Source organism: Copadichromis virginalis, linkage group LG22, assembly GCF_057382275.1.
Source record: "Copadichromis virginalis isolate Kocher_CV1m ecotype Utaka linkage group LG22, C_Virginalis_male_GT1.1, whole genome shotgun sequence".
NCBI lineage: Eukaryota > Metazoa > Chordata > Actinopteri > Cichliformes > Cichlidae > Copadichromis > Copadichromis virginalis.
This window is the reverse complement of record NC_140638.1, coordinates 20,988,777-21,012,857: the sequence shown is the minus strand read 5'-3', so window position 1 is coordinate 21,012,857 and position 24,081 is coordinate 20,988,777. Positions and strand designations below refer to the sequence as shown.

The 24,081-nt window shown below is 42.3% G+C and overlaps 2 protein-coding genes across 12 annotated transcripts in view; one reads left to right on the top strand and one right to left on the bottom strand.

Moving 5' to 3' along the window:
- ppp1r9a (protein phosphatase 1, regulatory subunit 9A) overlaps window positions 1-9,123 on the bottom strand; it is a 51,236-nt gene extending 42,113 nt beyond the window's left edge. For 4 of the 5 annotated variants that reach the window (XM_085445333.1, XM_085445337.1, XM_085445336.1 and 1 more), the window contains exons 1-2: window positions 5,955-6,373; window positions 3,058-4,573 (exon numbers count right to left, since the gene is read on the bottom strand). In XM_085445333.1, coding sequence (XP_085301459.1) covers window positions 3,058-4,434 — 1,377 coding nt within the window. In that variant the 5' untranslated portion in view covers window positions 4,435-4,573; window positions 5,955-6,373. Of the gene's footprint in view, window positions 1-3,057; window positions 4,574-5,954; window positions 6,374-8,878 lie in introns of those variants that run through there. The other variant, XM_085445335.1, reaches the window with a different exon arrangement.
- sgce (sarcoglycan, epsilon) lies at window positions 8,585-23,161 on the top strand. Of its 7 annotated transcripts, none has more exons than XM_085445348.1 (12): window positions 8,585-8,644; window positions 14,004-14,126; window positions 14,326-14,483; window positions 14,927-14,999; window positions 18,276-18,474; window positions 18,975-19,137; window positions 19,243-19,457; window positions 19,927-19,953; window positions 20,383-20,571; window positions 20,903-20,946; window positions 21,465-21,502; window positions 22,166-23,161. In XM_085445348.1, exons 1-12 carry the CDS (start codon window positions 8,596-8,598, stop codon window positions 22,214-22,216), a joined length of 1,329 nt encoding a protein of 442 aa, XP_085301474.1. In that variant the 5' UTR covers window positions 8,585-8,595; the 3' UTR covers window positions 22,217-23,161. The 7 variants fall into 7 exon arrangements, with proteins under 7 accessions (XP_085301474.1, XP_085301468.1, XP_085301467.1 ...); XM_085445342.1 differs by lacking the exon at window positions 8,585-8,644 and adding an exon at window positions 10,628-10,775 and having other exon boundaries at window positions 21,468-21,502; XM_085445341.1 differs by lacking the exon at window positions 8,585-8,644 and adding an exon at window positions 10,628-10,775.
- Window positions 23,162-24,081: the final 920 nt, after the last annotated feature.

Genomic DNA, 24,081 nt, shown 5'->3' with positions numbered 1-24,081 from the left:
AACTAGTGCTCTACTCACCACATCTGTTTAGTTATATTAGGATACTGCAGTGTTGCAAGTAATGAAAATGCAATCCCTCTAAAGGCAGAAAAAAGTCATCAAAAGGTGATATAAACGCCCTTCGTTCAGACGAGTGGTAAACAAGAGGAAACTGACAAAGCAGACAGCACACAGAGGTCGAAGACTTCTGTTAAACTCCTGGGGTGCAGTTCAACAAAACAGGGAAAGAAAATGCACTCATGAAAAGGAAAAATCAACATGTAACAGATGTTTGAGCTTTTAGGGTCTACATGTAGTCAAGGCTTGAACATTTCAAGCCTGAGAGGACTAAGAAGGTGAAGTGAACACTGGTTGAGATCAGTCACCCCCAGGCAGTCATCAAAAATTAAAAGAACCTTAGTTACATTCCTATGTCTCCATTATATCCTCAACATGACACCAGCTGCAAAGAACACACAGCAGTGGATTAGTGCATTAGAAAACTGGATCTACTTTAATACAGAAGTCTGTCTGCAGACTGGACAACCCAACCACAGGTTCGAACGTCAAGGATAAAACCACCTACACTTCAATGAACATAAGACCTGATTTTCTTCTGTGTTCGCCTTGGATAGCTCAAAGCAGCCATTTCTCACTGGGGCAGTGAGGATGTAACAGCTAGACTTTGCAGCCATGGAGGCAACTCCGTGAGGCGGTACTTACTGTAGACACAGCAAACTTCATGCTAACGGCATGATGTTTGCCTTGTTTTCTGTTGTAGCACTCAAAATTGTAGCATGATAAGTTATTCATTATGAAAAATACAAAAGAAATCTGAGGATGAATACCACTCGTCTGAGAATACTTGTTAATACACCAACTGAACACACTTAGACTTTTTCGGGGATATCACTAAAGTCATTATCCGAAGCCAGACATGAATATCTGGTGTAAATTTCATGGCAATTCACAAATCCTTTTTCCGGACTTAAGCGGAACTGGAAAACAGACCCTGCTTTCCCGGCTTCACAGAGATTGATACAATATACTTTTTTGCAGCTGCTCTTAACTCACTCTGCATATTCACAAAGACTGAAAATTGATTGCGTGTCATCTATTCTCTGTAGCTACTACGAAGATTTTTTTTTTTAAAAATTAAAGATTTTATAAGCAGGTCCATTGAAATGACTTGATGGGCATGTCTAAGCAGTATTACACAAATAGAGGGAACATTATGTATTAGATTATTAGACGGCTTTAAGACCCTCTTCTCCCACAGGGGTCAAGCTGGACTCGTGTGGGGCTGGGGGCTGAGAAAACAGCTTTGTCTCTTTCAGTTTACAGAGAGATGAACAAAAGACAGAACGCTGTTTGTTTCTCGTGTACTGAGAGGAGGTGGGGCGTACGATGGAAAAGTGGGAGGGGCGCATGTTTAATTGTGTGTGTGCGTCTTTGTGGGGTAGGGGGCAGCTTCTCTCTTGAATATTCCATATGATGAATGAGCGTCAGTCCTTTTCACGGGAAACAGAAGCCTTGAAGTTAAAGCCAACAACAGTGCATAATCTACGCCTCTTCAACCTGAATACGAGAACAAGCTGTTTAATGTATTTACTCTATTTACTCGTTACTTACTGGTTAGTGAAAGTGCAAGTTGAAAAAAGCAATGCCATTTTTTTCTTCTCACACACACACACACACACACACACACACACACACACACACACACACACACATATACATAATAATTAAATATAAACCTATTATCATATTATTTTAATTTAAATTAATTTCCATCATGGAAATGCTTGCATGTGTGATGAAACCTGAGAGGAAAGAAGAGAAAAGAGCAAAAGGACCAACTTTTCAGAGACAGCACACGGTAATTAGTGAGCTAACATCACGTTTTTCTCCACAGAATAACTGGACTAATTGTTCTGGTTCATTATAACGTGGTTATAAACCTGTGGATTGTTTGCATTAGCTTGAGTTAGATTTACATACAAGAACTTAAATCTCTCAATCATGACTGTGAGTTTTTAAGAAAGCTTAAAATATGAATATATATATATTTGTATGACAAATTGAATTAAGAAGATCAAACTGGTAACAAAAGCCACATTGCTAATTGATTCTAAATACTTGAGGATAAAGAAGGAAAAATATTTTCCATAATCTCCCAAATCCAGCTCCCCAATCCACAAGCAACACTGGCTGCATTGTGCCCAACTCAATACTGAAAACAGCAAAATTCTCCACTGCAGATGAAACAAATACCATAGTACAGATAATTGTATTTACTGGAGAAGAAGTCACTGTCTACAGAAACAATAACCATTTTCCATTAGCAAAAACGAGATTTTCTATAATTCTATCCACTGTGAAAGCAGAGTGGGATCAATGGTAAAAATGCATGTAATCTTTAGCTATGTCTACTGTAACCTTGCATAACACATCAAGGTTAACCAAAACCACACATACACAAATACAGACACTACGGGTCCACTGTGTGCTGAATATACAGAGCATTTCACAGATATGTGAAGACTCCATAGTTTCACAAACAACTCCCCGAGCAAAGAGGCTCCGAAAGATAAAAAAACAAAAAACAAACACAGTATCTTGTGTGAAAATTGTGTGGGTGCAGAACCAGCATGACTAACACATGCATAGATGTTGTGCTCATGAACATCAAATGCTTTGACCCTAGCATCACAAAATGGCCACAACCTTCAACACCTATAGCATCCAATAATGTGATATTTTACCTAACTCAGTATACACTAAAGGAAGAAAATGCCAAATGAAAAAAGTCAACTAGGGTCATGTCATTTGTCATGTTTGCATAACCTCATGAACCTCATGTGTTCAAACAACAAAGCTAACCACAAAGAGTAGTTCAGTGGTAACTATAAATACAAGGCCATAAAAAGAAAGCTCTGAATACTCTAAACTATTAGCTCTCTGTTGTTTTAACCTACTTTTGATAAGCACTGCACAAATGCTTTTATGCCGGATTGCGTTCAAATGTGTTTACACAATTTCGGCTTTCACAACACTTTTGTGCAGCATTCGGCTTACTGTAATAGGAGCACTGCTGAAGCGAATCTTCCTCTTCGGAGGGATGTCCTCTTTGTTTTCTTCCGCCAGACCAGGAATCTCTGTCAGATCGGACCCCGGGTCGTAGACGATGTCCTCGTCATCGTCACCGTAGAGGTCATCCTCGGGATCCGTGCAACTTTCCCCCCAACCCTGGTAACAGGCGTCCCCATCTGCGTTAAAAATCACCCGCTCATTCCCAGTGTATTCCTCATCAGGCTCGTCCAGCTGGTCCTTGGAAGATTTTTCTTCCTTTGAAGCATCTCTGTCCTCTTGGCTTTCCCTGGTGGTCGGCAGCAACTCGTGAGTGGTATCCTCTAAAGCTTTGTTTGTAATTACAGCACCATGTGTAGGTTTCGAGGATTTGGAGGTTCCTAGATCCTCAGTTTGTTTTGTTGTGTCCTGCGGTTTCTCCTCTTCTTCACAAGAACCATTAATCTGGTTTCCATTGGTGGAAGCACCAGAAAAACGCTGTCCTTCTCCCACTGTAGCCTCTCCAGCTTTGTCTTGGGTTTCTTCCTTTTGTGGAGCATCTTGTTTGCGCTCTGAAATCTCTACTCCAGGACTCGGGCTCAGGAGGTCCTCCGAAGACGAGGATGTGGGTAACTTGCCCCCTATCCTGTTCCGGTAGGTTCCACGAACTGGAGATTGTCGAAGAGAATCATCCTCACTGACGTCTCCGCCATGGCGCTGGAATCCGTCAGGTGAGTAGAGGGCTCGTCTGCTGACTCCTCTATATGAAACCCCCTGGTTGTGGTGGTCAGCGTTTTCAAAAACAGCACTGAGTTGGCTGACAGTTGGGGAGGATGCCTCTGTCCTGGAGCACAGAGAATCCAAGGAGTCTGTACTGCCTCGGTTGGACCTCGCCCCTCGCCAGTCATCGAGGTGCTCATGGGAACCCCTTTTATCACGGCCGTAGGGAAAGACTGGTGATTGGGACTGGTCGCGTGACTGTTGTTCAAATAGCTTTCTGGTTTCGGAAAACTTTGCCCCGGCACCTCCAATCCTTTCTGCTGATGAGGAATGCTGAAGTTTTATCACTGATCCATCAGCCTTATTGACGAAGTTTGTGGGCTTCACCAGCTTTTGTGGTGAGGATTCATCACGACCCCTAGTCTTAGCAGCTGCATTCTCTGACCCCATTTGCATGAACATGTCCTTAATGCGACTGACGTGTGTGCCATACTGGCGTCCCCTCGGTTGTTTCACCCGCTCGAGGTCTTTGGGCTTTGAGTCTCCATCGAGCCGAGGCTGGTCAAAGGCCTTCTTGAGTGCCTGAAACTCAGCCCGGTAGGCGTTACGGTGGGGGGAGGCACTCCGGAGGCTGGTCCTCTCCCCCGAGGCCTCCGTTTTCAGCATGATGATGCCTTTGGATTCAGAGGAGATGTCAGCATTGCCTTGGCCGCATTAGAGCACCGAAGTGAGGTATCTTGTTCTACTAGTAGTGCCACTCGGTCTGATCCAGCTGTTGTTATAGTTCCGTTAGGCCCATTCATACCTGTAAAGATGAAAGGAGATGTTATAAAGATAGAAAAATGGTTTTGTCGAGTGAAGACAGATAACTGTTTAAACAGGCTCACAATACCATATGGAGTCAAAGTGCCTCCTTTTGTCAGTGGAGCTTCATGATCAGAATGATGGTTAAAAAGCATGAAAAAAGTCATTTTTACCATCAGCAACACTCTTCAGACACATGAGGGCAAAACGAATTACAGATACTTATGCGTGCAGTAAAAGCTCTCAGTACAAGAGAACTACTGCAGTGATAAAAGCCAATCGGACTCTAAAGGGCCTCCAAAGATGCTGTGTTTAGCATCACGGAAGAGCTGCGCTGCTAACCCTCTTAGATAATAAATCCTTTGATTTGTGCTTCTTTTTGTTTAAAATGGTGCTATGCTCTAGGAAACATGGTTGTTTCCTTCTTCTTTTCTTGCTCTCTTTCCGTTATCTCCCCCACCCTCTGTTTTCCATATGAAGCTGTGACCCTTGTACACTAAGACATCCTTCAACTCTCTAAACCATAACTGACATTATGGTTGTGGCTTCTAAATGTCAGCTCCCAAGCTGAAAAAAAATGTTGCTGGATGCACTCAACCATGTGTGTTGATACCATCCAATAGAAAAAAAAAGAAACATTTAATGAAAGGCCCACATTTGCAATAATACAGGGTTAGAGCAGGGTAGTCGGCTGGTAGTAGTTAAATATACACCTACATCCGTTAATGTTTAATCCTTTTTGGAAATGCACGCCACAGAGAGTGAAATGAAACATGACACAGTAAAGCTGGGATAAAAATACATTATTAAATAAAAAAATAAGGTCCATCTGGGACACAGAATCCATTAACCTAAGTTGTGCTGTAACCCGCAGCCTGGATGCTATAGATGCATCAGCAACAGCAGCGGTGCCTGAAAACTAAACGTCCTGGCTCAGTATTTAATATTCACTATGCTGGACTCTTGCAGCTCAGTGTTAACACCTATGTGAAATGCTTGCGTTAAAAATATTAACAACAACAATAATTAATCTGAACTTGGGGATCATCTTGTGCTTTGCACCCTCTGAGGATTTTACGCAGGAAGATAATGAGGACGATAACGTGAGAGGTGAAATATAAATTGAGGCTTGTGAACATTGGGATCGGTGTCAGTGGGATCAGACAAACAGGCGCACATCAGCCACACCGCACAGTACATGACAGCTCAGGTTCCCCCCCCTTCTGACACCGTTTCACGCGTATTTATTTACATTCTTCCAACTGCAAATTTCCGCGACATCAACCTCTAACCTTTCTCAATAATTGCAAAATAAACACAAGTTAACCTCAGATAACATCGAGGTTGCTTCACTGTTACAAAAACAAAAGAGTCAGACTTACATTCATGGCTCCGGCTTCGCTGGACGCGCCGCACACATAAACTGTAATCCAGAGGGGAAACTTGCGAGAAATGCGGATGGTCTGCTTGCAAAAGCTATCGAAAATAACATTTCTATTCCGAGCCCGTAAAAAGCCAGCCCGGAGCGGAATCGCCACTAGAAACGTTTGGACATAACTAGAGCCGCTATAACGCCATTGCATTGCAGGCAGTGGGTGATGCTGCCAGTCGCACAATGGGGGTGTCGGTGCAATTTGGGAAGCTCATCTCACTGAGAGCTGCACTGTGGCAGCATTTGCAGGACGGCAGAGTCCGATGTCCGTCTGCAGTGTGGCAAACTGAACTCGCTTAGCTGCAGCGATAGCCGGCGATTTGCGAATGTAAAGCCTCATGTGACAGGTGTTAAAACCTGAAGCGCAGCAATGGTTTGGTCCGATAATCTGCTGCGCGGAGGGGGTTTCAGCGAGCTGCAGTCTGGCATAAATACCAACACACAGCAACTGTAACTTCGCTGGTTCATCAGTGGGATTTGGGTGGGGTAGAGAGGGTCAAGGACCACTCTGACTGTGTGATGCGCGTTCAAATAAGGGTTTCCAAAATGTGGTTCGAGGACCAGAAAGTGGCCTTGAGGAGTTTACCTGGTTTAAGTTTAGAGAAACAAACAAACAAACAAAAACAAGTAAAGTTGGATTTCACTCAAAGTTCAGTCTGATGGCAGAATTTGAAGAAACCCTTAAACTGTTTTGTCCATCGCTTGTATTACTATAAATACACATGCAGCTTTTAAGTCTGACTGGAGAAATGTATAAGGGGGCAGTTTAATCAAACAGCTCTGAGCGCCATCTCACACATCCACCATGAGGAACTACATTAAAATTGCAATGATCTCTTTAGTTAGTCATCTCTCTCCTCAATTAATTCCTGAGCATTCATTTTTTAAGCCCCATTAAAGAAGATCAGAGTAAAAAAAAAAAGAAAAACTATCTGCCTGGGTTGCATTCAGTCAACAGACCCCACCAAAAGCACAGGACTTAATTCATGTGATGAAGCGCTAGAGAAAAGGAAGCTTTGTAAACATCCAAATGTGTGATTATTTTTACAAACAGCACCAAGTTACATAATTGCTGTTGTTATATTATAATAGACGGCATTGTTTCTTCTAACTTTATGAAAGCACAAGCTGTGTGCGAATTTGGATGAGGCCTTCTGAGGAAAAACATTTGCTTGTTCAGTCAACATTTAACCAAACCATACTCGGTTAATACAAATGTGAGTCGCAGATTAGAACATGAACTGTTATAAGTTGATTTGGGACACTTCACACTTCAGATGAATTTTCAATAGGCCTACATCAGTTTTGAATTTAGAAAGTGCATTAAAAACAAGTCTTATGCTTTGGCATTACTGCAAGAAACACAGTCTATGCAGTGCATACATTTACTAAACACCCACCACTGCTGACGAGAGGATTTTGCATCCCCCCCCCCCCCCCCCCCACTGTTCAAAACAAGCCAATTGAGGACAATTACAATTTAAACTGATGTTCACTGCTACCAAAAAGAACCGGATTGGACAGAAATCAGTCTAAGTCCGTATCAAATTAGACACACTGGGGCCTTAGCTTCTCTCCAAGTCACAAATTCTGCGCTTTCCTCCATTTCTAAGCATCATCGTACATCCACAGACCTATAGTGGTTGTTGTGATACATTCATACCCAGTCCAAACACTGGCTATGAGAAGATGTTGCTAAGCAACCTAAAAATAATCTTAAGGGGATAAAAGGGGAGGGTGGAAGAAGAAAACAGCCAGGAACTGCAGAACACAGAGGATGGATGGCATCATGTCTATCGCCACTGAGAAAGCCAAGAATCCAGTCACAAATACGAATTTATCAATCAAGAAGCATCCCAGTGACCACTGCTAGTATGTTAGCCAGAATTAGGAGGCTATTCTGCAATATCAAAGTGCCCTCTCAGTGGGAGCTGACATCAAGGGAAGCGGGGGGGTTGAATTAAGGCTCCTTTAGTAGATGTGATTGGGAGCCAAGGGGGCCAAAACATGACCATCTGTCTGCTTGGACTGTCTCTGCAGGGGGGGAGGCTGGACAGATTGGAGCAGGACTTTCCAAACATGCCTCTGCTGCTTACAGCTGTGCACAGGAGGTCAAGCACTGCTGAGGTGACTTGCATGTTTTTAAGAGGGTGTATCTGTGTTTGCAAGTCCTGATCCAAGAATAAATCAACCCCCCCAAAACACTAAAAACTGTGACTTTTAGTGGGAGGAATGCTTTATTATGACAAATCCCATCAGTCTGAATACAAGAAGCAGACAGATAAACAGCAAAGCACACACACGCACACAGAGGCAGCCACTCCTTGCAAGCAGCCAGATATAATCTAACCGTTCCGAGAGCATCACACAGAAACATTTGGTAAAGGCGTGGCGCTCCTATATTCCGATTCCCATCATGTTTTACCATGTTTTTCCATCCAGATGTTCAGCCAATGAGCGGTCCTGCTGTGTTTTCCAGTGAAGGCAGGAGGAGGCGGAGGGAGGAATGCTGCAGGATGCTTATTATTATGGCTGTCAAACCCAGTGGCGATTAGACAAAGCGGTCCTGTTTAATGTAAAGATTCGGGGAGATGATTTGCACCATGTCCGCCGCAGCTGTCGCGGTATGGCTTGGTACGGGTACGTATCGACTGAACTCGGGAAATATCCCGACATCTTTGAAAACGGTTCGGCTCTGGTGAAGTATCCGAGCTAGTTAGCTAGCCAGTTAGCTAGCTGCCGTTGAGCATTTTTTTTTTCCAAGAGGCTGAGGAGGAGACAAAAAATGGCTACCAATTTGACAGCTAGACCGTTACACGTTATGGGTTTTCACAGTGCACTTAGTGACAAATTGTGTTCTCTACGGTACCTTACATTTCCAGCTGTTAGTAACAACGTTTCTCTTGCTAGCTGTGTTTCTTGTCGGTCGTTATTTCAGCCTTTTCCCCCTCTTAGCGCAGGCCTGGTTTATGTAGAACAGGTGTGTTATGAATGCCTAATTACCTAGCTCCTGATAGTTTAGCAGCTCAGGTTATCCAAAATTTAATGTAGGGAATAGGTTCGTTTATTTCAATACACTGCTCCTAAAAGTCTGCACACTCATAGCTGCCACTTTATTAGGTACTAATAGCCTATACAGTCTCTGCAATGAGTCCCACCTCCATGAAAGATGTAAGGTTCAATCACTGACCTAAGCCTGAGATATTATTGTGGTTACAATCTTAAAAGAAACATATACATTAGATTTCCATATCAGTATAGCCTGGAATCAGCAAATGTTGTTAAAAAGTGCCTTTTGATAACAATTAGTTATCAAAAGAAGTGCTGAGTAATGGATAATGTCATCTCAGTGCCCCAGTTTACTGCTATAACACTGGTCTGCATATATACGTCATTCTTTTTGCTACTGGGAACTTAAGACCAGCTCTTTATTTTGCTTTTTTTTTTTTTTTAACCCTGATGATGACAATTTTAATATCCATCCATCCAGCCTGTCCCAGCTGCCACGGGGCATATGTCAGGGTAATGGCACATGGCATGAGCATGTATTGAGACTGCGGTTTGGGAAAGCACTCAGAGGGGACTGGTGGTGGGTCCCGGGCCGGGCAGATTCCCATGTAGTTATGAAAGGCGAAAGCATTGAAAAAGAGAGGGAGGATTTTTACCGACAACATCACATGGATTTTGTCAGGATGAGAATGTAATGTAATAGAAAATTCTTAACAACCTGGATGAATGCTTCCCATGCTTGCTTCCTTTTGAACCCATCCTCAAGCACCAGTTGATGGATTTCAGGACAGACAAAAACACCTTCCTTAATTTTGGCTTCACTTTTCTTGAAACCAAATCTTTTCAGTCCAGTTGTCTCTAGTTGTCAAATACTTGCGATATTATAACTAAAACAAGGAAATGAGACATTCCACATGAAAACAGTTTTCAGATTTGGAAAATAGCAAGTAGAATTTGTTAAAGTGCAGGCAAAAGAATCCCAGTAGCAAAACACTTGTTGACCAGTTTGTTTTTTCAGGCTTTGATAAAACGTCAAAATTAAGGGGCCCATTCACAGCACTGTTACTATAGTGTTAACTAACATGAAGAGAGTGGGATATTTTACTCCACAGTCAAAACACACTATAGCTTTATACACAGAGACCTAATACTCATAAATAGAGAAGTGCTATTGAGTTTGAAAGCAGAAGGGCTTTCAAACTGAGAGCTAATCCTTCACAAAGGCTAGTGTCCTGCTGTGCAATTTTCAAGATAGTGTCAGGATCTGCACTGAAATCTAGTGGCTTCTTCTCTGACCATATGCCACCTCTCCAACAAGCCACATTAAATTCAGCCTGGCAAATTGCTTGATATAAATGCGGCAGTCTGTAGTGCAGTATTTGTTGTCAAGTCAATATGCTTACATTTTGTTTTGCACTTTGTCTAGATTGGTTTTAACATTTTGTGAAAAACGCCTACGTTAATATTTTAGAAAACATTTCAAACTCCTCTAAAACAATAACTATGACAACAGGCTTTAATTAATGTTGGACGGGTGCAACAGACTGAATCAGATTTTTGTCAGAGTGCTTTAAAAACTGGGTGTTGTTGTTTAAATTGCTGCTAAAAAAAAAGAAACTTGTTCCATTCATGCTTTTATCCATTGATCCAGTAGTTTGCACTGTGCATGCCTATGACATGAAACACAGCGCTTTACACGGGAGAAATGTCCGTGTGGAGCAATCCGTGGCCTTGAAGCAGAGAGCAGCCGTGTCCAGAGACGGTGAGTGGGTGTGTGCAGTGGTGCACGTCATGTGTTGACCCGCTGTCCCCCTCCCCTCGGTCATAACACAGTGACACGCTCAGCTGGTTCCCCATTAATACTGGCATTATTGTTTTGAGTTGTCTGCTGGCCCCCAGACTTGGCCCACTTTCTTCTGCTGTAGCTGCACTTTAATGAATTTGAACGTCATCTAAACCTTGTCCTTGCTAGAATTAGAATTCCTCCTAAATCATTAACTATTACAGAAAGCAATATTTATTCTGCTTAACGTGATGTCGATACTTTGCAGCACTGTTTTAAAGCTAATGAGCACTGTAGATACATTTTTTATTTACTTACATTTATTGAGCGCGAGAGGATGGAACCGGTGGTTTCTTGCCCGCCCTTGTCTTTATCCGTTGACTTCTGCTTGTTGTGACACCAGCAGCGACTTTCACTTCCATGTCTGAGAACAGGTCGATTCTCAGACTCTGTTGGCAGAATACTACAACAGTAGCGATCCTTGTTTTCTGGGCTTCCCCGCTAAACACCAAAGGAGCACATGCATTCCTCATGACCCAGACTACATGTGCACATGAAGCTGACTCAGCAGAACTAAAGGACATCCTTCTGTTGTCTCTCATCTAGTTTGAGGCCTCAGTTAGCTGGAGCCAATTGAAGGAGGGAGGTTTACTTTTCTTCACGTTGCCAATGGCATTTTTAACTAATCCAATGTCAGTCGTGACATTATCCCAGTCTAAGGTCAGCCCAGAAAATCATAAAGTTGGTTAGTTATTTCCACCACCCCTAAGGCCTGTCAAGCATCTACTATGGTATGATGGCATGTGGGTTAAAAAATTAAAAAGCAGTGTTTGAATGATTTTAAGCAATTCATAGAGAATATAGACGGTAGTGCAACATTTCTGTTGTTGGGGAAATCTAGCTTCTTATATGTGTTGTCATGCACATCTTGCCTCACTACCTTTGTCCTCCAACTGAAACTGCTGGGTTATTATGCAGTGGACAGTTTACCATTAACCTTAAATTGGTGATGTATTGGTGTACGGTGGAAGTGCTGCTGGTCATCAACTCGAGAAGGCCTGGCAGAAAGTCATCCTGCTGCAAATAAGCAGATCTGATGCTATTAGCAAATCCTCGGTGTAGCTTAGTTAGTGATCTCTACTTACACTGGCTGAGCCATAAGTGGAAGCTGCTGCATTGAAACATACTTAAGCTTCGCTGACTAAAAAATAAAATTGTCTTCATCCCTAAATCTTTGTTGTTGGATGAAAAGGTTTAATATCAGTAGGTTAAAACACTTCGTTTTTTCTTGAGGCTGTTCGAATGTCCTACATCTCCCATCTCCGAATCTCTTGCAAATGTTCACAGCACATCCAGTTTTGGGCTCGGACTAAAGCAGTGTAGCCAGGATTTGACCTTGACCGGCATGGTCTGAAAGTGGTCCTTTGTGTGGCGGAGAATTAATGAGGCCCAATGTGTCACATAATAGAATCCGAGGGCGTGCATTCAGCTTTGAGGATCGACCGAAGTCATCAGCGAGTAAGCGGTCTGCTGAGACTGAATGATGGTTTATTTTTGGTCTCAGACTAACCCAGATCCTAATGCGATGGGTGCAGCGGTTGCGGTGAGAAGAGCCATCGCACAGATTAGTCATGCCCAGGTGGTTTTCTTGAAAAGAGATGTGGTGGATACGACCTCAGGTTGTTCATCTAACACCACATTTAGCAGCCGCTAAATGCTATTGATTGTATCTTGCCGTGACTGAGCCCTTGGGGGCTGTAGACACATGGTCAGTTCAGCATCTCTGTCACTGACCACAGCTGTAGGAGGGTTTAACATACATGTGGGACTGTTTTATGTCTTTAGAGTTGCAGTGTCTCACTGGTGTACTTGTAGATGCTGAGGGTTTATTAATTAACTGCATCTAATGCTCACTTCCCCTTCTCATTGACATGAATTAAAATGTAAATCCTGATATTACTCTCTTCAGTGCATTCTCCTTGAAAGTCAGCCTGTGTTCAGTGTAGAAGGAGAAGAGTACTTAATATTATGATGCTAATGATAGAAAATGCTGGGTTGATTAGCAGATTAGAAAGGGTTGTAAAACTTGGGAAAACCAGCCACTCTTTGCCCGTGGGAAGGCACATATGTACATAGAGACTTTACCCAGGCTTTTACCTAGTTGCTTAATGTGTCTGGAGTTGTATGTCCACGGGCAAGAACAGTTCAAACCCCCTCTCTCTCTCCCTCTCTGGCACTTCATAGCACAGATCTCCAGTCCAGTCTCCCTTCCTTCGTCTTTGCAAGCCCTCCTCCCCCTCTTCTTCTTCCTCATACACTCGGCCTCAGTCTCCCATGGTGATTAAAAATTGAGTTCCCACCCACTGTGGCACAGAGAAGGCAAAAATCGAGAACGGAAAGAGAGAGCGAGAGAGGGAAAAAAAGAAAACTGTGCTAAAAAAAAAGCCGTGCTGTACACAAGCAAAAAAAGATGAAGCAAGAGAGGAGGAAGTAATGAAAGAGAAAGACACAAAAGGAGGGAGAGAGAGAGGGAGAGAAATGGGTAAATCACCCCCGGTCTTACATTGTATAAATTTTTGTTAAGGGGCTACCATTTCCCTAGTGATGCCCTTCACAAATAAAGACTAAATGTTTGTGTTTGAAACGGAGCGGGGGCTAAAAAGACAGCACAATGGAGATCAAGTGGGGGGGAGGGCGTTAAAAGAACTGTGTACAATATGAGTGACTGTCATTACTGCTGCTTTCACTCACAGTACCTCAGACGCTTTCCCTTTCTTTAACTGGTTTTGTCAAGCGCCTCTTATTTACAGAGCTGTAGTCTGTCTGAGCAATAATCTGAGTTTTTCTCTTCACACTTGTTGACGTTTGTGGGAAGTGAATGCTTCTACCTTTACAAGAATGCAGATGCCAGGCAAGAGAAACAGATAGAATAGATCACCGCAAACACTTATTGATTTCACGTTTAAACTAGTTTAACATTTTCTCTTTTTTTCCATTTGCTGTTGCTGGCAGGACATTAAAGTGGACTTTAAATTGGTTAAGGCTATAAATAAAATAGATATGACAGTCTACACAAAAACATTTGGACATAGTGTTTATTGTGTGTACCAAAATATGAAAAAGCACCAAGGTCCACTTTATTGATGAATAGTACGCATACAGGAAATGTTCTGCTTACTTCTGTTGTCTTTAAAATGTGTGTTTCAGTGGTCACCATCCTGTCGAGGTCGCACGCAGACCGTAATGTCTACCCGTCTGCAGGCGTGTTGTTCGTCCACGTTCTGGAGAGGGAGTATTTCAAAGGAGAGTTTCCTCCTTACCCAAAATCAGGTATAACGCTGTCACATTCACACTGTGATCAAAAACATGTTATTATCATGTTTGTATAGTATATCATCAATATATCTGAATATCTAAATACATCTGAAACATTTGTAGAGGTGGTGATTGCATATAAACTCCATAGAGCGCTGCTTATTTCATAACGCACGTTATTGGCCCCCTTACTGTTCCTCTGCTCTGTCTGCAGGTGACCCCAGCAACGATCCGATCACTTTCAACACCAACCTGAAGGGCTACCCCGACAGGCCGGGCTGGCTACGATATATCCAAAGGACCCCACATAGTGACGGAGTGCTCTATGGTTCTCCCACTGCAGAGCACATTGGCAAGCCCACTGTCATAGAGGTGGGTGGTTGGACTGCTTTCAAAGTGAAAAGAGTGGAGATTAAGTAATTTGTGCTGCTGCTTATTTCAACTATGGAAAGTGACTGCTTGTTTTTGTGCCAAAAGTCTTAAGTAAATTTAAAACATTCAATGAAATCTGTCAAGTTGTAGTCCAAGGATGAGTTGGAATTTATTTCACTGAGCCCAGCTGATTTGCATATGTGTTTGGAAGCGACGTAGTACTATGTTACTCTTGCAGATGCTAGACTTAAATTCCTTTATACTTGTTATGCTTTCCCATAAGCTACTGTACAAATTCTTTTCCCAAAAGGCTTAAAGTGTTCAACGGCGCCTCAGCTGGGTACAGAACCCGGGTCGTGTATCGAGCTCAGCCTTGTCTGGAGAACTGCTGCCTTATAAGCTGGACTGATCTGGGCTTAAACTTTCACCTCTGTGTCCTACAGATTACTGCCTATAACAGGCGCACTTTTGAGACAGCGCGGCACAACTTGGTCATAAACATCAAGGCTGCAGAAGGTAAGAAGAACTTGTACATAAGAGCTTAGAGCAAACTGAGATCAGATTGCGCAGCTTCGCTGATTAAATCCTGGAAGCACACTCAGTACTTGGACTGTGTAATGAGCTTCCCTTAAGAGAAAATGTTGTCTTTGATTACTTTTATCAAGCATAACCAAAAGTTCATCGTTGGTCTTGGAATGTAAATACAGCAGACGATAAAGTAACATCACTGCACTGAGTAGCTGTTCTGAAGCTTTAATAAGATAAGTCAATTTCATGTCAACTTGTCAAAATCTGTGGATGAAGGTTATGTGATCCATCTCTCATCTCCTCCACACATCACTCACTCACTTGGACACTAGAAGGGGGAATTATGTTAAAATGCTCTTCATAGACTACAGCTCTGCATTTAACACCATAATTCCCTCCACACTCACCACCAAGCTGGAGCATCTGGGACTCAGCTCATCTATGTGTCAGTGGATCTCCAACTTCCTAACTGGCAGACCACAGGCAGTAAGGATGGGCGGACATGTCTCAGCCTCCACCACTCTCAGCACTGGAGCCCCCCAGGGGTGTGTTCTGAGCCCCCTGCTGTACTCTTTGTACACATATGACTGTGTGGCCACTACCAGCTCCACCACCATCATCAAGTTTGCTGACGACACCGTCGTGGTGGGCCTGATCTCTGATAACAACGAGACGGCCTACCTGAAGGAGATTAGGAATCTGGAGAACTGGTGCCAGAGGAACAACCTCCTTCTAAACGTCAGTAAGACAAAGGAGCTGATAGTGGACTTCAGCACTAAGCAGGAGAGGAACTACCAGACCCCCGTCATCAACGAGTGCCCAGTGGAGAGAGTGGACAGCTTCAAATACCTCGGAGTTCACATCACGCAGGACCTGTCATGGTCCTGTCACATCAACACCGTGGTGAAAAAGGCCCGACAGCGTCTCTACCACCTCAGACGCTTGAGAGACTTCCAACTGCCCTCCAAGGTGCTCAGGAACTTTTACTCGTGCACCATAGAGAGCATCCTGGCGGGAAACATCTTAACCTGGTTCGGGAACAGCACCATGCAGGACAGACGAGCTCTAGAGAGGGTTGTGCGGTCAGCTGAGCGCACCATCCGCTCCGAGCTCCCTGACCTGCACTCAGTCTACAGCAGGCGGTGCTGGACCAAGGCCAGGAAGATCGTGAAGGACCTCAGCCATCCCAACAACAGACTGTTCTCTCTGCTGAGGTCAGGAAAGCGATTCCGCTCCCCGAAGACCAACACAGAGAGACTGAGGAGGAGCTTCTTCCCGCAGGCGATACGGTCTCTCAATCACACCACCACACAGTACTGATCCACACATACAGTTCTTACACACACACTGGACTTTCTGGACTTTGGTTTTGCACAACACTGGTCACTATATTCTTCATTTCCGGTTAATACTTGTACAGCTGCTGTTATTGTGTATATATTTATTTATATTTAGATTTCTTCATACATTCTTATATAGTTCTATATTGTGTATTTTGTTGTACAGTTATTTTATTTTCAACTTTAATTTACATATTTTATCTTATTCTTCCCAGTTAAATTTACCCTTCATTCTAATTTGTGTTGTACAGTTATTTCATTTTTAACCTTAATTTATATTTTATTCCTTCCTAGTTAAATTTACCCTTTTTAATTTTTCATATTTATTTCCTATCTTATTCATAGCCTTTTCCTTTTTTGTTTTCTTTAGGTCACGAGCAGTTGTCCAAGCATTTCACTACATATCGTACTGTGTATGACTGTGTACGTGACAAATAAAAATTTGAATTTGAATTTGAATTTGAATTTGATACGATCTAGGGCTGCCACGATTAGTCAACCAGTCACAATTACGTCGACTATCAAAATCGTCGACGACTGATTTAATAGTCGACGCGTCGTTTGAAGCTTTGTAAGATCACAAAAGACGCAGGAATAAGTAGTAGGATTTAAAAGTGTAATAACAGACTGAAACAGAAGATGGCAGCACTGCATGTACTAGGATGCCAGGTGCCGCTAAAGCCCGAAGAAGAAGAAGCTGTGTCCCAGAATTCATAGCGCAGCCCAGCTCAGTTTCCAACAATGGCGGCAGCTAGTTAGTTTTAATATTACTCTTATTATTCTTTCTGGGTCACAAAATAAATGTTTAGCATATTTTCAGGTGAGAATGTAGCTGTGTAAACCTCAAATATCTGCTCCGTTTATCAAGACACCACATATTTGCAAAAGCGCTCTGACGTTTTCGGAGACGTCAGTTACCCACTAGCTCGATAGCTAGCCGGGGGCAAGGCTCACTAGAGCCCGTGAGAACACCGGACACCCGGCAAATAGTTTTCAAACCCACCGCCATCTTTCGCTACTCAGGTTAAACATATATAAGTCACTTAGATAACTTACAAATGTTATTGTTTGGCTTTTTTTAGTATTTTATTTGTTCCTGAGTAAATCGGTTTGGCTGATATTAAAGTTATAGTTTTTACACAGCTGAATAAACGTCAAGCAGACAGCTGATTATCAGAAGTGTGAGATGCTTGAGAATATACTCCGGTGTCCTGTTATATTTTAGATAGCAAGGAGTTTATTAAACTTCACCGAAACAATCTGCAAATTTCATTAAAATTTAATAAACTATCATCTTGTCTTTATTTTTAGTTAGCACATACCTTAAACACTTAACGCTGTAAGCTAATGATAGTTATATAAGAGCAGATGCTGCTGGTACATCCAATGGATGCATGATCTGATTAGTCGATTAATCGCAAAAATAATCGGTGACTAGTTGACTATCAAAATAATCGTTTGTGGCAGCCCTAATAAGATCATAATGTCTTGAAAGGATACTTGAAGGACTGTATAGTTCTAGTGAAGTGTCCACTTCAGTCAGTCATGGTGAAAACCCCACACAATCCTACCTCAGTTTGAGTTTTCATTGTATTGCTGTGGAGAGCATCTCTGCACCTGCGCTTCTGTAGATTTGCTCACTGCCATATTGACCCATCACAGTACAGGCAGTACAGTATGAACTGAGTCAGGGGGAACGCTCAGCAGCTGTTCAAACTGCTAATGTAACATCACTCTCCCTGTGCTGTGATGTCATCTGCCATCTGGCCCTCGAAGGAAGCAGAGTCATAACAAGGCAGCGCAGGCAAAGCAGTGTCCGGTGGACAGACTGGTAAAAATCAGTGTCAGCTACTGTTACCTCAGCCTGCTGCCTTTAACCTCTTTAAGTCTTTCTCTCTGACTGTGTCTTTGTCTCTATGCACAGAGTTCCCCCTGCCTTACCAAGCAGAGTTCTACATCAAAAATATGAATGTGGAGGAGATGCTGGCCAGTGAGGTGCTGGGAGACTTCCTGGGAGCGGTGAAGAACGTTTGGCAGCCCGAGCGGCTGAATGCCATCAACATTACATCGGCACTGGACCGCGGTGGCCGGGTGCCGCTACCTATTAACAACTTAAAAGAAGGGTGAGGATCTGGACGTGGGTCTCATCTGAGCAGAAACAGAAAACATTTGTGATTTTTATTTTTTTTTTAAGTAATCCCCTACTTACATATTTTCCTTTACAAGGATTCAAGGATAAGATTTAGCTCTACTCGGTTCTGCTCGTCTGTGCCAAATCTCTCCATGAGTGACCTCTTCACCTCTCTAAATCAAACAAATCAACAGTATTTTCAGCCCACTCACATTATGTTAACATTAATTTAATTGGGGCTTTGGGGATCCTCAGTTTTCTGTAAATTAGATGAAAGCACGTAGCCGTCTACACCAATATGCTGTCAGTTCCTTTAACTCAGATGGGAATAGCCAACATGAGCTGCCATAAGTTGTTCATCAAAGATTTACGCTGGAACTTGAAAGCTAGCTCTAGCAGAGCACTCAGCAGGAGAGAACACTTGATTATTACAAACCTCAGCATAAACTTGTAAAATTAGACTCCATCTTCTTCTTCTCTTCTCTCCTCTAGCGTCTATGTGATGGTCGGTGCTGATGTTCCCTTCTCGTCGTGCCTGCGGGAGGTGGAAAGCCCACATAACCAGCTGCGCTGCAGTCAGGAGATGGAGCCCGTCATCAGCTGTGACAAGAAGTTCCGAGCTCAGTTTCACATCGACTGGTGTAAGATTTCTCTGGTGAGGATGTGTTCCAACAAATTCACTAAAAATGCATTAAAATGCACTAAAAGTATGCAACCTCTAATTGATCTTTATGTCTTTGTTTTTTTTTTTTCTTTTAAGGTTGACATCAACAAAGTAGTCCCAGTTTACGTTACACGTCCCGAACCCGGAACAGGGATCCTGCCCGAATTCGGGGAGTACAAACCCCCGTCTGAGTCTCTGAAAAGCCGGGACTACTTTTCCGACTTCCTCGTCACGTTGGCTGTTCCCTCCGCCGTGGCGCTAGTTCTCTTCTTCATCCTTGGCTACACTATGTGCTGCAGGCGGGAAGGGGTGTAAGTGTGCTCGGTCTTAACATTTCTATGCAAATTTTGCACCAAATACCCCAATAAGCAGCCAAAAGTGTACGAGAACCATATGAGAGACAACAAAAATAAGCCTGAAAAGCTCAGTTAGCTGTAGGATAACTGAAAAAGAATGGAAATCTGGACTTTAACTGCAGCTTGTCATTACCATGCAGTAGTTAAGTTCCTCATCACTGTTTGTCTCGGGTCTCTCTGACTCTTGTCATCTGCATCTTGATGTTTTGAAGCATAGCCACAACATGGATGATCAGTCATCCTCATCCATCGTTTACAGGCTGGGATAGACGTGTGCCTCCCCTCCCCTTTTTATTTTTTCACTCAGTGTTCCACATCATGTCCACCTTGTCTTTATCCAACAATCCATTCATTCACTTGTGTGCAGATGTTGCTTTACCTATTAATATTAGTATTTAATTCATCCATTTTGTTTTGTTTCTAGGGAAAAAAGAAACATGCAAACACCAGAGTAAGTGTTTTACCTCTCCTGTGTTCTTCTTTTAAATTTTATTTCTGTTCCCTCTCCCTCTGTTTTTGGTTTGCAGTTTTGGTCATTTATGTTGTCATTCATGGCTGTTTCATGTCCATTCATACGCTCATACGTGCGTTGGCATTGGCATCCATTCATTCAGTGGGCTGCTGAAAAAAATGTAATGACCAGCTGTAGGATTATCAGAACTATGTACTCAGCATTACCCCTAAAATTTAATTCAAACAAATGGAAAACAAACCCCCAAAAAAGAAAAAAAGAACAGCAGTAGGTGAGGTTGGATGTTATAGTTCTGTTTGTGCATGTACAAACTTGAGTGCACATCACTTAAGCTTTGATGAGACAACCCCCTACCCATGACACAGAAACGTGCTGCAATATGAATTCACTGCTTCTCCCCTCCTCCAGCATCCAGCTGGTTCACCACAGCTCCATCCAGAAGTCCACCAAGGAACTGAGGAGCATGTCAAAGAACAGGGAAATCTCCTGGCCGCTCTCTACGCTGCCCGTCTTCAACCCAGTCAGCGGCGAGGTGGTTCCACCCATCCACCCCGACAACTACGAGACCACCAGCATGCCGCTGATGCAGACACAGGCGTGAGTTCAGGGATTTGGTGGGAAACATAAGACGGATGGATGACTAAGTACAGCCACACATACGCCCACACTCATTAGCAGATGCAGATATGAGGCTTATAGGTGTTAAATGGAAAAGTTGGAACAATGCCATGTTGTTTCAAGCACTTTCCAACTATGTGGTGTTTACAACTATAGCTACAGAAAGCAAGTCAGGCCTTTGGAAAGTACAACTAGAGCTTAAGAGCTTCAAGCTGTCCCATGATTTCTCTTAATGGGCTTGAAACTAACAAAAAAAACCCAAACATTTTTATAACATGCTTTGGCATAATATTGTTGTTTATGATTTCAGGAATCTGCAAAACCAGATTACGATACCACAGCAGCGGCCATCAGGTGAGAATCTTAAAGACAGCCGTCTTGTAATATGAAGCAGCTGAATGATTAGAACTTTCAGGAACATATGTCAGGAGTATATTTCCAGGAATTCTTTGAAATGACAGATGTTTAACAGCAGCTCATAGCATAGAGTCAGCATACCTGGATGTCTGCTATTGGTAACACACTCTCTCTTGCCGAATGTTCATCAGGACTTCAAGTGCAGTAAAGCATGCCTCTGAAGGTTTAAGCACCTTCACAGTAAAAATGACTTACAATTCACTTGCCTTTATATTACTTCTCACTAAATTCAGTTCTTGGACTATACTGGCATCAATAATGTGAATCCATATAAAACCACTTGGCTTCATAGTTTCTTATAACTTCAGTCTGTTCCTTCTGCATCAATGCACCGTTATCATCTGCTGCATGAGCCGACTAATGGTGACGCTGGCGTGTGAGCGCCCTCCTGTGAGCACGGGTATCAGCTGCATGATGCACTAACCGAATCCTCTCTCTGTTCACTGCTAACAAAGAAGATAACTATGTCATGTCAACATTTCGAAGGCTGGAGGTAGGTGCTGCCGGCTGTTCATGATTTAAAGCTGAGATAATTTGGGATCCAAGCAGAGAAGCTGCAGGAAAAACTGTAAATGTTCAGATTTTTCATCTTCTCCATATTTATTTCACCATGCTAAAAATGGTTGTGTTGCAAAATCCAGAAGACATTACTCTTGAGAGAGTGGTCTGAAGTAAAATTCTAATTTCTCCTCTGAAATTCTGGACCAATTGTCCAAAAATTAAGTGAGCATCATCTGTGGACTTTGTTAATCTTGAGGTTATAAACTTCAAAACATGATCAGTCTACCGTGATGTGCAGTGTCTCATTGTAGTTAGGCATTTTTATTTTGCTAAATGTCAAATCATGCTTTAATAAGCTATTTAACACCTGCAACTAACTGCAACTGTGATGCTTTTGCAGGCCTTTAAATTAGACAGAGCATAAAATTATTATGCTTGCAAGTCAGCTACTGTAGGAAGGGACCAGGCAGGGTACAAACTGTCAGTCCTAGTTGTCAATAGCATGCATCAGTTACCAGCGAACAATAAGCACTAACAAAGTGTGTGCAGTCTGCTTGGATCCCAAGCATTGCTGCTTACATCTGTATTTAGTGTTAGATTTCTGGAAGTTTTGTCACGTCTCTGTGGTTCAGCTGTTGCTTTCACTGTGTTCCAGGTAAATGGTATTCCTGAGGAGAGAAAGGTGGCTGAAGCTCTGAATTTATGACCAGAAGCACCAGTGTTGCAGCTGCCCCTCTTCCTTTGTCCTAAAATTTGTGCCAACCTGCATGTGTTAGCAGTGAAAATTTTATCGTCCACTTGCGCACTTGCACCTTGACTAGTGAGTGTGAAAAAGACCCGAAGAGCTTAGCCGATTATAAAGATAACTTAGACTATTTTGGAATATCCGTTTAAATGTTTAAAGTGTGATTAATATGTTTGTATGTCATACTGCTTTGCCCAGCGGACCTCTCGGGGCGTAAGGGTGTTTTATATTGAAATGCTTTCGTCGCCATGTGTTAGAACATTTGTTCAATGTGTCATATGATAATAAACTCTTTCAAAATAACTTTCTGTCCCAGTGGAAAACAAGAAAAAACACCCCCTTCCCACTCCATCCACTAAAAGAAGCCAAAACAGCACATTTTTATGAAGATATTCTTAATGTACAACTTAATTCTTAATGAATAAAGGCATTTATAAATAATATGGATACATTTCACATTTTTTTAAGACATCACAATTTTTTTAATACATGTAATATATTTCAAAAGAGGCCCTACACGGGGTATAAATAGTTGTTGCTTTTACGTAACCAAAGAGATCAATTAAGGCCCGATACATTAACCAAATTTACTGTATCGCGGTTGTTCACTAATAGATGAGAAAAAACCCCAAACCATCATACAGATCAGTAAACTTAACACACCAAAGAGAATAGAAACATCTATATGCCATTCTCATCTGTACAGTGAGGTGCTGAGTGGTTAAAAATTAAACATTTACTTGGCTCCCAGTTTGAGAACAGAACCCAAACAACCAGAAAGAAAGATGAAAGCTGCGCATTTTGCGCAAATTGTACCGCTGTGAACCCACATTACATAAATGAATAGAGGATGACTTAATGTTTTCTACCTGATGGCAGCTGAAATAAAAAAAATCATTTGCAATACATCTTATGTTATATTGTCATAAATCTGCAAACAACATTTGATTGAGCCAAAAAAAAAAAAAAAAAAGAAAAAAGAAAAGTGCATTGAGTAAGTGCACTGGTACTGTGCTAAACTCAACGTTAAACGCTGAATATTACCTCAACAAGTAAATAAAAAAAATTTTTAAAAAAAGGGGGGGGGGGGAGAAGCAGATCTTAAAATAAAAATCATCTCCCCCTCACATGTTTGCCGTCCTGGCAAACATGTGAGGGGGAGATGATGAGGAGGGGACAGACACCGCCTGATGAAATGTACGACATTTTTCCTTAACAGTAATGTCAGCTCACTCAGTGCATTACCTAGTGGTTTACCTAGTGGTTTCTAAATGATGTGGTTGTGGCCCCCCATACAAAGTGCCTAAAACATGGAAGTTTATGATCACAGCTGCATCACAGATGTAAGTCTTCATCTGAAGATGTACTGTAGGTATATGCCACTGGGAAAACCCCCAAAACAAAACACCACACAGTCTGTTTAAAAGGCATCACTAAGACATCACTTCAGTCACTCATTCACTGACTACAAAGTTCAGTGGCTGTGGCACCTCAAGAAAAACAGATTGGTAACAATTTAATGGAAATAAAAAAAATAAAGTGTCTTAGTGAGGCGTTGGGTAAACATAATTTCCATCATCTTGTACTTTGAAGGATGTGGAGCAAATTCCAAGATCAGTAGGAAAGGAAAAAAAATAAAAAAATAAAAATCTAAAATCTCTCAGGCTATGCAAGTTAGGTTGAGCTCAGGTGACTATAAGGGGGGGGTGGTGTCATATTGCTTGTGGGAGAAACCACTCCCATAGGGACAAATTTTATCATTGGTTTAAAAGGCAGTCATTCAAAACAAGTTGATCTACAGCGCCCCCCTGCAGCCTTTCAGAGCC